The 14,936-nt window shown below is 41.1% G+C and overlaps 1 protein-coding gene across 1 annotated transcript in view; it reads left to right on the forward strand.

Moving 5' to 3' along the window:
* Positions 1 to 2,896: 2,896 nt before the first annotated feature.
* LOC139172296 (SUN domain-containing protein 1-like) overlaps positions 2,897 to 14,936 on the forward strand; it is a 50,352-nt gene continuing 38,312 nt past the window's right edge. Inside the window, 2 exon segments of the mRNA XM_070761261.1 lie at positions 2,897 to 2,961; positions 13,530 to 13,651. Of these exon segments, the coding sequence (XP_070617362.1) occupies positions 13,575 to 13,651 (77 nt within the window). The 5' untranslated portion in view covers positions 2,897 to 2,961; positions 13,530 to 13,574.

Consider the following 14,936-nt stretch of genomic DNA (forward strand, 5'->3'; position numbering starts at 1 on the left):
TGCCATGAAGGGCTTTATAGGTCATAACCAACACTTTGAATTGTGACCGGAAACTGATCGACAACCAATGCAGACTGCGGAGTGTTGGAGTAATATGGGCATACTTAGAAAAGCCCATAATTGCTCTCGCAGCTGCATTCTGCACGATCTGAAGTTTCCGAACTCTTTTCAAAGGTTGCCCCATGCAGAGAGTGTTACAGTAGTCGAGCCTCGAGGTCATGAGGGCGTGAATGACTGTGAGCAGTGACTCCCGGTCCAGATAGGGCCGCAACTGGTGCACCAGGCGAACCTGGGCAAACGCCCCTCTCGCCACAGCCGAAAGATGTTTCTCTAATGTGAGCTGTGGATCAAGGAGGACGCCCAAGTTGCGGACCCTCTCTGAGGGGGTCAATAATTCCCCCCCCCAGGGTAATGGATGGACAGATAGAATTATCCTTGGGAGGCAAGACCCACAGCCACTCCGTCTTGTCTGGATTGAGTTTGAGTTTTAAAGGGGTCCTGAAAAGCAAGAGAGGCTGCAGGAATGGAGCTACCTTGGGGCTAGGTGAGAACCATCACTAGGTGAGCAACAGGTGGCAGAAGTGAGTGGGAAGATGTTTGTTTGTTTTTCATTGGCAAAACAAGATATAGACCGGTCTGTACTAACCACAAGATGCCTTGGAATGAAGCACCACACCTTTGCTAATTTCAGGAGCTCGTGAAGACATGGACCGTATCCATAGTTAAATGCTAAAATTTAGCTTGTAGCATTTTGTCCAATGCCAGCTCCTGTTTATTTGACCAGGCAAAGAGTTAGAAAAATGAATGGTCCCAAAATGCATGTCAGAATGGGCAGGAAGTGTTCCTGACATTAAAATGGCAATTTGCATGGATGGGAATGGAGAAATGTCGGTAATTTGCATGGATGACACTGTCTGGAGAATTTATTTAGATAAGCCCTTTCTTCATATCAGCTCCCCGAGTCTTCGGAGAGGGGCGGCATACAAATCTAATAAATTGAATTGAAAATTGAATTGAATTTTGATTCTGTATTTTAGCAGGGGGATCCTTCTTTTAAAATGTCTCTGGAAAGTGTAATGGAATTGTATTTCTTAGGACTCCAAAATGAGGGATTCACCTGCTTTATAAAAATAGGATTAGCCGCCCCGAGTTTGCGGAGAGGGGCGGCATATAAATCCAATAAATCTAATCTAATCTATTACTTATTAGATTTGTATGCCGTCCCTCTCCGTAGACTCGGGGCGGCTCACAGCAATGATAAAAACAATATATAGTAACAAATCTAATACAGTTGGAATCTAAAATAACAGTAATACATTTTAAAAAGTCTAAAAAACAAGAAACCCCAATATATTAAAAACATACATACAGTCATCATACACAAAAACTACATAGGCAGGGGGAGATGTTTCAGTTCCCCCACGCTTGACGGCAGAGGTGGGTTTTAAGGAGTTTACGAAAGGCAAGGAGGGTGGGGGCAGTTCTAATCTCTGGAGGGAGCTGATTCCAGAGGGTTGGAGCCGCCACAGAGAAGGCTCTTCCCCTGGGTCCCACCAGACGACTTTGTTTAGTTGACGGGACCCGGAGGAGACCAACTCTGTGGGACCTAACCGGTCGCTGGGATTCGTGCGGCAGAAGGCGGTCTCATAGATACCCTGGTCCGGTGCCATGAAGGGCTTTATAGGTAATGACCAACACTTTGAATTGTGACCGGAAACTGATCGGCAACCAATGCAGACTGCGGAGTGTTGGAGTAACATGGGCATATTTGGGAAAGCCCATGATTGCTCTCGCAGCTGCATTCTGATATAATCCTTGCCCCCCACTAATTTCTCCCCTCTTTTTCCAAAACATTGTGATTGCTGGATTTTGCAACTGGACTAAATCAATAATAAATGCAAGAAAGGATTGATAGGATCTGCAGCACAGGGTTCTTTATCTTTTTAGGAGTTTTTGTTTGTTTATTGGATTTCTATGCCGCCCCTCTCCAAAGACTCGAGACATCTTACAACAAGTTCTCCACATCAATTGATTTTACTGATTAATTTTGTAATGGATTTTATTGCAATTTCTTTGGTCGTTCTGAGCTGCCCAGAGTCGTTGAGAGTCAGGCAGCATTATTATTAGTATTATTATTATTATTATTATTATTATTATTATTATTATTATTAATTAGATTTGTATGCCGCCCCTTTCCGCAGACTCGGGGCGGCTCACAACACAATAAAAACAGTTTATAACAAATCTAATAATTTACAATTTAAAATATTTTAAAAAACCATTATTAAACAGACATACACACATAAATTGTATAGGCCCGGGGGAGATGTCTCAGTTCCCCCGTGCCTGACGACAAAGGTGGGTTTTAAGGAGTTTGCGAAAGGCGAGGAGGGTAGGGGCAGTTCTAATCTCGGGGGGGGAGCTGGTTCCAGAGAGTCGGGGCCACCACAGAGAAGGCTCTTCCCCTGGGGCCCGCCAACCGACATTGTTTAATTGGTTTTACACATTATTGGTTACAAGTTTAACACATTATTATTACATTATTATTTTTAAAGAAAGCTATTTAAAACAGAATTGAAGCCCTAAGGAAACCTCTTGTAGCTATAAATACAGCCTTAGCAAACAATCTCCAAACTTTGGCATTGCTGGAAAAGGGAGTGAAGGAGTTAAATGCGGTAGGCTGGCCCGACCTCACTCAGGCCAATCCTTTGGAAGCCTGGCTGTGACTGACAGGGAGGAGTTTAAGAGGCTGGATTAAATTAGACTTGATCCTTCAGGCTTTGTTGAAGCTGGGAAGCCATTTTGGGATTCTGCAGGGCGGAATACAGGCGCCTGAGCCTGCTGTCAACTCTCAAAACTTCTTCTCCCTGGCAAATTCTGCTTTAGGAAAGGGTGCCAATCTGAGGCATCCCCGGTGCCTTCTACAAGGGTGGAACCATGCTGGATTCGGAGAAGTTTCAGGTTTGAACAGTGGACCCCTGCTGCAGTTTACTGCTAGCTGGGTAGAACTGATCTCTGCTCCAACAACTTCCTTTAAGCCCTGTCAAAGCAAGGATTTAATTTGCTTGCTAGGGTTAGCGAGGCTTGGTGAGCAGGGTGTCTCTTTTTTTAACCAGCCAGGGACCTGCTTTGATGCATAAAACAATTGACAATTCTGTCAATCACCCTGGCTTGCAGGAATCTTATCTGAGAAAGTCTTTTATCTAACGTGTGTGTGTGTGTGTGTATAGGATGCTCAATAGTTGTTTGCAAGAGCCGGGTTTTGTTGCTAGCATTATGAGCAGAATTGCATCTCTAAGTTTGGAATATTTTTTTGTAAAAAAAAAAAAAAGATATTTCATGTATTGAAAGGTGTTTTGTCATTGGGTACTCTCACTCCAGGCAATAATGCAGATCAAGCTTGCTGTGCGCTAGATTTGAGCCCATTCACGTGCGGTTTATTTTTTAAATTATTATTATTATTTGGGGTGATTGTGTTCATTCTTTCAACTGATGGTTGTGCTTTGCTCTAAGCTCTTGTTGTTCAGCCTGTTGTAAATTAGTAACACGATAACGTGTGAAACTGACTGCAGAATGTTAGATATCCCTTGCGTTGTAAAAGCAATTGAGGCATCTGCCTGGAGAAGTGAGTTGTTCAGAGCTAAAGAAATAAATAGAATTCAGAAATTAATGAGGTTGTCAGCTCTTAAAATAGTAGGCAGGTTCAAAATTGCAGACTGCTCGTTGTTGCTTGGATTAACTCTGTTTTCATGTGCGGTGCAATCTGGTTGAATTTGAGGATTGCCTTGGAATGCATGGTTGACCTATCGCACTTTGAAAACGCCCACATTTTTTTTTTTTAGAATACCTACATTTTAGAACCAGTGGTTCACTCTAAACTTTGATCAGTGCAATAATAATATTTCCTTCACTTTACAAGTGGAATCGAGTTTTATTGCTTATTCTTCCCTTCTGCAGAGCCACAATAATTAAGTTGCCAATTTTCTGAATAGCCCTGATGTGCAGTATTAGGTATCCCCATAAAACAGATATTAGCTGCGTAGTGCAAGGAAAGTAGTTTTTTTGTGTGTGTGTGGGATGTTCAGCATTGTGGTTATGCATAGGGCTGTGTTGTTTTCACGTGTTTTTACCTCCACGGAAGGAAAAGGATGTCCATGGTTCTGAACTTAACAGATTTATAAGAGCTCCGAAATGAAGCACATGAGCTTTGTTGACAGCTTTATACCACTTGCTTATATTTTAAAGAGAGTATTCACACATTCCACGTGTGCTTTTGATCACTTTTTCCCAGTAACCCAAACCCAGGGAGTAAAACTGGGAATAGAAAAAGTTTTATTACATAAAGCTTTTCTTTTTTTCTTTTTCAATTGGCTTGTTGGGCCTACTGCAATGTGTGAACCAACCATTCTGGTTTGAAAAGCATCATTTAGTCCCCAAAGCTGACCTACTGCATTACTTGCATATTATAATTACCGCACGCAGAAATAGAGATTGTTTGCCAGACAAAGCGAGTCCTATCATATGTTGATCCCTGGGGCAGTTCTCCCTTGAAGATTTGAGCAAATGAATTGCTTGAACTTGATGGCGTGTGACAAAATAGAGAGACAGCCTATTGTCCAAAGCACCTGAGGGCAGGGCAAGAAATAACTGATGGACACTTATCAAAACAGAGGTCTAACCTAGAACTAGGGAGGAATTTCCTAACTGTGAGAACAATTAATCGGTGCAGTGGGTGCAAATTTTGAGGGATCCTTAGTTTTCCCCATGGTGTGGTTGTGATCTGGACCAATTGTTTATTTGTGACCAAGTCTTGCCCTCTTAGGGCAAGACCACAACAGCCAGAGATGAAAGAAACTGTAATCCCGCACACTGTCCCATGGATTCATTGTTCTAACTATCAGGAAATTTCTCCTTAGTTCTAAGTTGCTTCTCTCCTTGTTTAGTTTCCATCCATTGCTTCTTGTTCTACCCTCAGGTGCTTTGGAGACAAGGTTGACTCCCTCTTCTTTGTGGCAACCCCTGAGATATTGGAAGACATCGATCATGTCCCCCCTAGACATTTTCATCTGTGCAAGAACTTTCATCCTTTCTCTAGACCAGTGTTTCCCAACCTTGGCAACTTGAAGATATTTGGACTTCAACACCCAGAATTCCCCAGCCAGCGAACGCTGGCTGGGGAATTCTGGGAGTTGAAGTCCAGATATCTTCAAGTTGCCAAGGTTGGGAAACACTGATCCAGCAAATATACATTGCTCAATAAAATAAAGGGGACACTCAAAGAAAACATCCTAGATTTGAATGAATGAAATATTCTCCTTGAATACTTTTGTTCTGTGCAAAGTTGAATGTGCACAACAGCATGTGGAATTGATTGTCAATCAGTGTTGCTTCCTAAGTGGACAGTTTTATTTCACAGATGTTTGATTTATATTGTGTTGTTTAAGTGCTCCCTTTATTTTTTTTGAGCAGTATAGTTTGGGGAAGATAACCTAAACTCCTGGCTCCTCATATTTATGTCAACATTTTCAGAAAGACTTTTGTGACAGCAAAATGTTGCTCACTGAGAAAATGCTCTCCTTGACTCTCCCAAGTTTGTTTGTTTATTTGTTTGTTTATTTGTTTGTTTATTTACTTACTTACTTACTTACTTATTAGATTTGTATGCCGCCCCTCTCCGAGGGCTCGGAGCGGCTCACAACAAAAACAATACAAATCCAATACTTAAACGATTAAAAACCCTTAATATAAAAACAACCATACATCTCATACAGACCATGCGTAAAGTGGAAACAGCCCAGGGGAATCAATTTCCCCATGCCTGACGACAAAGATGAGTTTTGAGGAGTTTGCGAAAGGCAAGGAGGGTGGGGGCAATCCTAATCTCCAAGTTGGCAAGTCAGCTTGGGATAGTCCATGTAGCAGTGTGATTGTCCATGTAGTCCTTCTTTCTTCCATAACTTCCCCCATGTAGGATCTCTGTCTTCCATAACTCAATCATTGCTCCAATGGAAATCAATATTTTGCCACAGAAGGTGAACGTCCTTCTGGTTCAACTGCCAGGTTGGGGGGAAAATATGAAATATATTTTTGTTTTGGATTCTTGGAAGGTTCCCAATTTCAACAGTTTTGCTAGTTAAACAGCTTGCATGCAAACAATAGCTATGGGCTCAATTCCTGTAGGACATGTCTACAGTTTGTGCTTCTGCCAATTAAAAAAACCATTCCTTCATAGCCTAATATTTCATATGTGGGCTTCCAAGAAGAAGAAGAGAGCAGCTGTCGAGTAGCCAAGTCCAAATTAGATTTGTTGATGCCTTGTTGTTTGCTAAGTAACCGTGTGTCTCTCTCAGCTATGTTTAGGCTCAAGGGAACCAGAGCAAAAACTAGGTATTACAATTGTTTCTAATATTCCTGGCTCACTTGTTGAGGATGTCGCTTTCCGGCTTTGGGAAAGTCGACAATATTGGCCCTGTTCTCAGAACATATGACCCATTCATCATGATTTCCTTTAACCCTTGCGGCTTTGAAGGCCTCCTCGAACAAGCCAATTACTGTCGGTGCTTTAGTTTGATTTGAAACCTGAACGGATGATGACTTCAAAGCCCTCAACTTGGAGTAACTTTGGTAGTAAAATAATGCACTTGGGGAAAAGGAATCCCCAATCTGAGTATTGCATTGGCAGTTCTGTGCTAGCAAAAACTTCAGAAGAGAAGGATTTAGGGGTCGTGATTTCTGACAGTCTCAAAATGGGTGAGCAGTGTGGTCGGGCGATAGGAAAAGCAAGTAGGATGCTTGGCTGCATAGCTAGAGGTATAACCTTTAAAGCCCTTCATGGCACTGGACCAGAATATCTCCAAGACCGCCTGCTGCCGCACGAATCCCAGCGAGCGATTAGATCCCACAGAGTTGGTCTCCTCCGGGTCCCGTCAACTAAACAATGTCAGTTGGCGGGCCCCAGGGGAAGAGCCTTCTCTGTGGCGGCCCCGGCCCTCTGGAATCAACTCCCCCTGGAGATTAGAACTGCCCCTACTCTCCTGGCCTTTCGTAAACTCCTTAAGACCCACCTCTGTCGTCAGGCATGGGGGAACTGAAACATCTCCCCCGGGCAGATACAATTTATGAATGGTATGTTTGTATGTATGTGTGTTTAGAATATGGGGTCTTTTAAATATTTTTAAACAGTAATTTAGATTTGTTGTAGATTGTTTTTTTTTCACTTGTTGTGAGCCGCCCCGAGTGTGCGGAGAGGGGCGGCATACAAATCTAAATAATTAATAAATAAATAAATAAATAAATAAATAAATAAATAAATAAATAAATAAATAAATAACAAGCAGGAAGAGGGAGATTGTGGTCCCCTTATATAGAGCGCTGGTGAGACCACATTTGGAAGACTGTGTTCAGTTCTGGAGACCTCACCTACAAAAAGATATTGACAAAATTGAACGGGTCCAAAGACGGGCTACAAGAATGGTGGAAGGTCTTAAGCATAAAACGTATCAGGAAAGACTTCATGAACTCCATCTGTAGAGTCTGGAGGACAGAAGGGAAAGGAGGGACATGATCGAAGCATTTAAATATGTTAAAGGGTTAAATAAGGTTCAGGAGGGAAGTGTGGTCCTGAATTGAAGCAGGGTTTGAAAGTTGCTATTAGCTGTAACTGTTTCACCAGTTTTAGGACAGATGGGAAGGAGGGCGTCCTTCTCCCCACGGTGACGCCTGTGCCAGAAATGCTTTATTCTCCCGTGAACACCTCCGTTTCTGAGCCCGAATTAGAACAACAGGGAGTGGATGTTGTTTTCTTAATCATGGGTTTTGCAGCCTGCTTGGCATGTTGGTGAAAGCATCACAGAGATCTTTCAGATTATTCAAACATCTAGCTTTGCATATTGGAGTTGAGCATTGGCCTTCTTTTAGCTTTAATGCTATTTTCTTTAAACTAGGTGTGTAAATATATTTATATTTATTTATTTTATTTATATATTTATTTATTAGATTTGTATGCCGCCCCTCTCCGTAGACTCGGGGCGGCTCACAACACAATAAAACAGTTCACAACAAATCTAATAATTTACAATTTAAAATATTTTTTAAAAACCCATTATTAAGCAGACATACATACAAACATACCATACATAAATTGTATAGGCCCGGGGGAGATGTCTCAATTCCCCCATGCCTGAGGACAAAGGTGGGTTTTGAGGAGTTTACGAAAGGCAAGGAGGGTAGGGGCAGTTCTAATCTCTGGGGGGAGCTGGTTCTAGAGAATCGGGGCCGCCACAGAGAAGGCTCTTCCCCTGGGGCCCGCCAACCGACATTGTTTAGTTGACGGGACCCGGAGAAGGCCAACTCTGTGGGACCTAATCGGTCGCTGGGATTTGTGCGGCAGAAGGCGGTCTTGGAGATATTTTGGTCCGATGCCATGAAGGGCTTTATAGGTCATAACCAACACTTTGAATTGTGACCGGAAATTGATCGGCAACCAATGCAGACTGCGGAGTGTTGGTGTAACATGGGCATACCTTGGGAAGCCCATGACTGCTCTCGCAGCTGCATTCTGCATGATCTGAAGTTTCCGAACACTTTTCAAAGGTAGCCCCATATATATTTCTCTCCCCCTGGTTCCAGTGCAAAAAAGGATGGGGAAATAACTCTACTCTTGGCGAGGTTTAATTATTTGCACAATGCTTTTTAAGTACCCAACTGTTCTGTGCAGCTTTTATTTTTCTCTTTGCATGTAGCCTCATTTGCTTTTCTCTTTATTGGGCCCATTTACACATTACATTTATTTCACCATTATTTATTGGCTATCCCAGAGGTAGGCAAAGTTGGCTCTTCTATGACTTGTGGACTTCAACTCCCAGAATTCCTGAGCCAATCATGCTAGCTCAGGAATTCTGGGAGTTGAAGTCCACATGTCATAGAAGAGCCAACTTTGCCTACCCCTGGGCTATACCGTAATCGGTCATCACTTGCCAAGCCAAAATTCTAGGTTTGGTGCTAAGCTCAAATCAAGCCCAGGAACTTCAAACTTTGTGATACTGCAGCCAGCAAGTTTGTGTAACTGCTTAATGACTAAAACTAAGGAAACTGATGCAGTTGATGGGTGATTTTAGCACTAGCCCAAACTAGTGGCTAGCTGGCTAGTTTTGTAAATTTCTCCTTCTCTCCAAACTAACTTTGAGAGTGAATTCTGCCAATATTCACCATTTGCTGGCAAATCTGATCAGCTTTAACAAAAATCTTGTGAGTCCTTTCTAAAATGCTCATGATTCCTTTCAGAATCATGACCAAACTTTAACAACCTTTGAATTATTCAAACTTCTCTCAAGGCTAAACATTCATTCATCTAATAAAAGCAGAGACTCCAGAGCTGTATTCTTACAGCTCAAAATTAAATCAACACAAATTTATGCCTGACAAATTTATAGGCGATAAAACTGTCCCTCCAAACGTCAGCATGTTTATGTTGTAACATTCAATATGTTTGTACAGTGTATTCTGTTTCCTAATGTAAAGCATGCTTTAAAATGCTTTACATTTTAACCGAGGCAAGGTTTGTTTTAAGTGCAAATCCTGTAGCTCTTTTCTCTCCCACCTTCCTCCAAAGTTTGTTGTTTTAATTTCACACAATGAGGATTCCCAGTTAGGGTCTGTACTGTCCTCTGATGACCCTTACCATTTCCTATGGAGTAAGCAATTAAAACAGCAGCATATATACATAAAACAAACCCAAAGTAGCAGAAAAACAATTCAGTTGTGTTCCTAGTATCATTTAAACTCCCCCCCCCCTTTTTTTTTTCCTCCCAAAAACTAAGAGGAGCTGATTTTCTAGAGCAAAAATACAACTTTAAAACACTCAAAACATTTTGGGCTGGGCTGCTTTAGCCATTTGCAGATTTTGCAGGTCAAAAGCTGGTTTGGTTTAACATTTTGCCCTAGGTTTTCAAGCTGCACCGTCAATGATATTTGATAGTTGCAATAATTCATAAACGAGAACTGATATTCAGTATTACATCAAGGGCTGAAACCATAAACGGCAGTTCAATTACATCCAGGGTGTGTTGCTGCCTTCAAGAGTTTTTGAGCATCCCAATCAGACAGAAAATGTTTTATGAACTCTTCTAAGTGTGAAAGGCAGCTTCCGCAGTTATTTTTTTATTTTATTTTATTTATTTATTTATTTATTTATTTAGTTCAATACAAAATGAGGGATTTAGTGGATATATATATATATATATATATATATATATATATATATGTATATATATATATATATATATGTATGTCACATGTTTAAGCTGAATTTGAAAATTAAGGGAGACTAGGATAGATCTATTTCGGCCTTATTTTGGCCTCATCAGCTAGCCATACCCACTGGGAGTTGAACCTGCAACCTTTGCCTTGTAAGGCAGAGAATTATCCTCTAGGCTACAGTATCCAATCCCTTCAGCTCTGTACCAGGGAAGGGTTACATTTTGTGTCGAATCACCCTGGTATATTGAAGGAACATCACAGCTCCTTTTTTGCCTCTTGGCCCAACCCAGGGCCATTTCCAAGGCAGTTAATTTTATTGATAGCCGACAATTCTATCTGTATGTGTCACATGTTTAATACATACATACATACATACATACATACATACATACATACATATATATGTAGATTGTTCTGAGTTCGGGTTTTGCCCTGTGTAATATTTTGCATGTCTATGCGACGTTTCGGTGAAATCACATTCACCATCATCAGGCTGAAGTTCCAAGCTTCGTGTTGTTGTAAAATATATATATACACACACACACACATACACACATAGTAAAATACATGATGAAGGTTATAAGGAAGATACTCATAGTAAAATATATCTAAGAAATAATGGAAAGGAAGATAAAGTAATAGAGCATATCAATGAAAGAATAGAAGAAGAGATATAGGAATAGAAGAAAGGTATAGGAGATATAGGAGAGCAATAGGACAGGGGACGGAAGGCACTCTAGTGCACTTGTACTCGCCCCTTACTGACCTCTTAGGAATCTGGATAGGTCAACCGTAGATAATCTAAGGGTAAAGTGTTGGGGGTTTGGGGATGACACTACGGAGTCCGGTAATGAGTTCCACGCTTCGATAACTCGGTTACTGAAGTCATATTTTTTACAGTCAAGTTTGGAGCGGTTAATATTAAGTTTAAATCTGTTGTGTGCTCTTGTGTTGTTGTGGTTGAAGCTGAAGTAGTCGCCGACAGGCAGGACGTTGCAGCATATGATCTTGTGGGCAATACTTAGATCTTGTTTAAGGCGTCTTAGTTCTAAACTTTCTAGGCCCAGGATTGAAAGTCTAGTCTCGTAGGGGATTCTATTTCGAGTGGAGGAGTGAAGGGCTCTTCTGGTGAAGTATCTCTGGACATTTTCAAGGGTGTTAATGTCTGAGATGCGATATGGGTTCCAAACAGATGAGCTGTATTCGAGGATGGGTCTGGCAAAAGTTTTGTAAACTCTGGTAAGTAGTGTGAGATTGCCAGAGCAGAAGCTACGTAGGATTAGGTTTACAACTCTTCTTGACTCTATTGTTGCAATGGGCTTTGGCACTTAAATCTGTTGTTATTAGTATACCAAGGTCTTTAACCGAGTGGGGATTATCTGTGATCATTTGATTATTCAGTTTGTATTTGGAGTTCAGATTCTTCTTCCCAATGTGTAGGACAGAGCATTTGCTAGTTGAGATTTGGAGTTGCCATGTGTTAGACCCCTCAGAAACAGCGTCAAGGTCTTTTTGGAGAGTAGTTGTGTTATCGGTGGTGTTGAAGAGTTTTACATCGTCGGCGAAGAGGACACAGTTTAATCCTAAACTGAAACAACTTTCTAAAATACAGATTTGTGATCTATACATGTTTGGCAATGTTTTGGTCTTTCTCTGGTGAGATATTCTATGTTTTTCCCAGAGGACGAATAGAAAAAAAATCTCATTCGGGCAAGATGAGAGGCTGTCTCTTTAAAATTGAAAGCTGAGCCGATGCCTTGTCTGTTTTTCCTAGGGCACTAAACAAAAGTTGTAAAGAAAACAACTTGGCCTTTCAAAAAACAACATCCCTTTCTTTTGACACAACTCATCTGATTGGATGTTCTTGATGGAGGGTGGGGGCAATAAAATCTCAGTAATGTTATGCATGGATAAATTAGAAAATAATATCTACTTCTACCCAACTTCAGAGCACCACTGCCTAGTCATTGTAAAATATAGCCAGGGTTGTAGCATGCACGGCCTTATTATTCTGTAATAGGATAGATAGGGAAATGACATCATTAATGTGGAAGAGGCAGGGAAAGAAGCAAAAGGAAAAAAAGAAATAGAGAGAGAGAGAGAAAGAAAGAAGGAAGGAAGAAAGGGAAAAAGAAAGGAAAAAGGAAAGAAATGAAGGAAAGAAAGAAGGGAAAGAAAGGAAAGAAAAGAGAGAAAGAAAGAAAGAAAGAAGGGAAAGAAAGGAAAGAAAAGAGAGAAAGAAAGAAAGGAAAGAAAAGAGAGAAAGAAAGAAGGGAAAGAAAGAAAGAAGGGAAAGAAAGGAAAGAAAGGAAAGAAAAGAGAGAAAGGAAGAAGGGAAAGGAAGGAAAGAAAAGAGAAAGAAAGGAAAGAAAAGAGAGAGAGAAAGAAGGGAAAGAAAGGAAAGAAAAGAGAGAAAGAAAGAAGGAAAGAAAGAAAGAAGGGAAAGAAAGGAAAGAAAAGAGAGAAAGAAAGAAAGAAAAGGGAAATAAGGAAAGAAAAGAGAGAGAAAAGAAAGAAAGAAAAGGTAAAGAAAGGAAAGAAAAGAGAGAAAGAAAGGAAAGAAAAGAAAGAAAGAAGGGAAAGAAAAGAGAAAGAAAGAAGGAAAGAAAGAAAAGGGAAAGAAAGGAAAGAAAAGAGAGAAAGAATGAAAGAAAGAAAAGGGAAAGAAAGGAAAGAAAAGAGAGAAAGAAAGAAGGAAAGAAAGAAAGAAAGAAGGGAAAGAAAGGAAAGAAAAGAGAGAAAGAAAGAAAGAAAATGGAAATAAGGAAAGAAAAGAGAGAAAAAAGAAAGAAAGAAAGAAGGGAAAGAAAAGAGAAAGAAAGAAGGAAAGAAAGAAAGAAAAGGGAAAGAAAGGAAAGAAAAGAGAGAAAGAAAGGAAAGAAAAGAGAAAGAAAGAAAGAAGGGAAAGAAAAGAGAAAGAAGGAAGGAAAGAAAGAAAGGAAAGGGAAAGAAAGGAATGAAAAGAGAGAAAGAATGAAAGAAAGAAAAGGGAAAGAAAGGAAAGAAAGAAAAGGAAGGAAGAAAAAGACAGGGAGGGAGGGAGAGGGAGAAACAAGAAAAAAAAGGAAGGATGTTGAGGTTCGTCTGAGTGTTGATAAGGGATATCTAACATTGGCAGTCATAAAACAGGCCTGCTCTTTCAGATAGTGTCATGCGTATGCGTGAATTTTTTTTCCCTCCTTTCACTTTCTCCAAACACCTGTCGATTCCACGAACAAGGCTAGAGGAATGAAGCTTTTTTCTCTCTCTTTGTCTCTTTTGCACTGTTATAGTGTTGGGTTTTCACCCTTTTTGCAGCATGATTTGAAATAGCCACCATGGATTTTTCACCGCTTCACATGTATAACCCTCCCCAGTGCCTGCCAGAGAACACTGGCTATACTTATGCCCTCAGGTGAGAACGTCGAACTGTAAAGATCCTTGTGTTGTTCTGTGTCTTGTGGCTTCTGTGGTTACATTTGAAACCCGGGCATGAAACTCCCAAAGTCGGTCCCAAAACACCTTCTGCAGGCCTTCCGTAGACTTGAAGAAAAGCAGTTGGGGGGGGTGGTTGTTTTCATGTACAGTGATACCTTGTCTTACGAACTTAATTGGTTCCGGGACGAGGTTCTTAAGGTGAAAAGTTTGTAAGACGAAACAATGTCTCCCATAGGAATCAATGGAAAAGCAATTAATGCGTGCAAGCCCAAAATTCACCCCTTTTGCCAGCCGAAGCGCCCATTTTTGCACTGCTGGGATTCCATGAGGGTGCCCTCCATGGGAAACCCCACCTCCAGACTTCTGTGTTTTTGCGATGCTGCAGGGGAATCCCAGCAGGGGAATCCCAGCATCGCAAGAACGAGCGCTTCACTGGCAACGGAAGTCTGGAGGTGGGGTTTCCCAGCGAAGGGAGCATCAGTGAAATCGCAGCATCGCAAAAACACGAAACCCCACCTCCGGACTTCTGTGTTTTTGCGATGCTGTGATTTCACTGAGGCTCCCTTCGCTGGGAACCCCCACCTCCGGACTTCCATTGCCAGTGAAGCACCCGTTTTTGCGCTGCTGGGATTCCCCTTGCTGGGATTCCCCTGCAGCATCACAAAAACACAGAAGTCCGGAGGCAGGACATCCCAGCGGCGGCGGTGGGTTTGTAAGGTTTGTAAGTCCGCGGAGAGGGGCGGCATACAAATCTAAATAATTAATAAATAAATAAATAAATATAAGGTGAAAATAGTTTGTAAGAAGAGGCAAAAAAATCTTAAACCCCGGGTTTGTATCTCGAAAAGTTTGTATGACGAGGCGTTTGTAAGACGAGGTATCACTGTATATTTTTATGGCAGGTTCCATGGGAGCAGAAGAGATGATTGAGAAAGTGACTCAGACTTTTATTAGTCACTATAAATGAAGAATTTCACAACCACACCCAAATAACATTGTTTGGGTTGTACATGCAAAGCGGAAGGCATGCAGGAACAACCAGAGAGTTTGGCATTATATAAAACCAAGTGGAAAATAAGGCGATTAACCGTCCATGCAGAAGCAGCTGCATAAATCTAGGAGTTACAGATTAAAAACCGTACCATTTGGGAACTATTTGCAACCATTAAAAATCAAAGAAATTGCAACTGGCAGTTTATGTACCGTCTGAAAACTAAATACAGGGTTCTAAGAACCTCTCTCTTGGTTGCCAAAAAGATACA

This window comes from Erythrolamprus reginae, chromosome 9 (genome assembly GCF_031021105.1).
Source record: "Erythrolamprus reginae isolate rEryReg1 chromosome 9, rEryReg1.hap1, whole genome shotgun sequence".
Taxonomy (NCBI): Eukaryota; Metazoa; Chordata; class Lepidosauria; order Squamata; family Dipsadidae; genus Erythrolamprus; species Erythrolamprus reginae.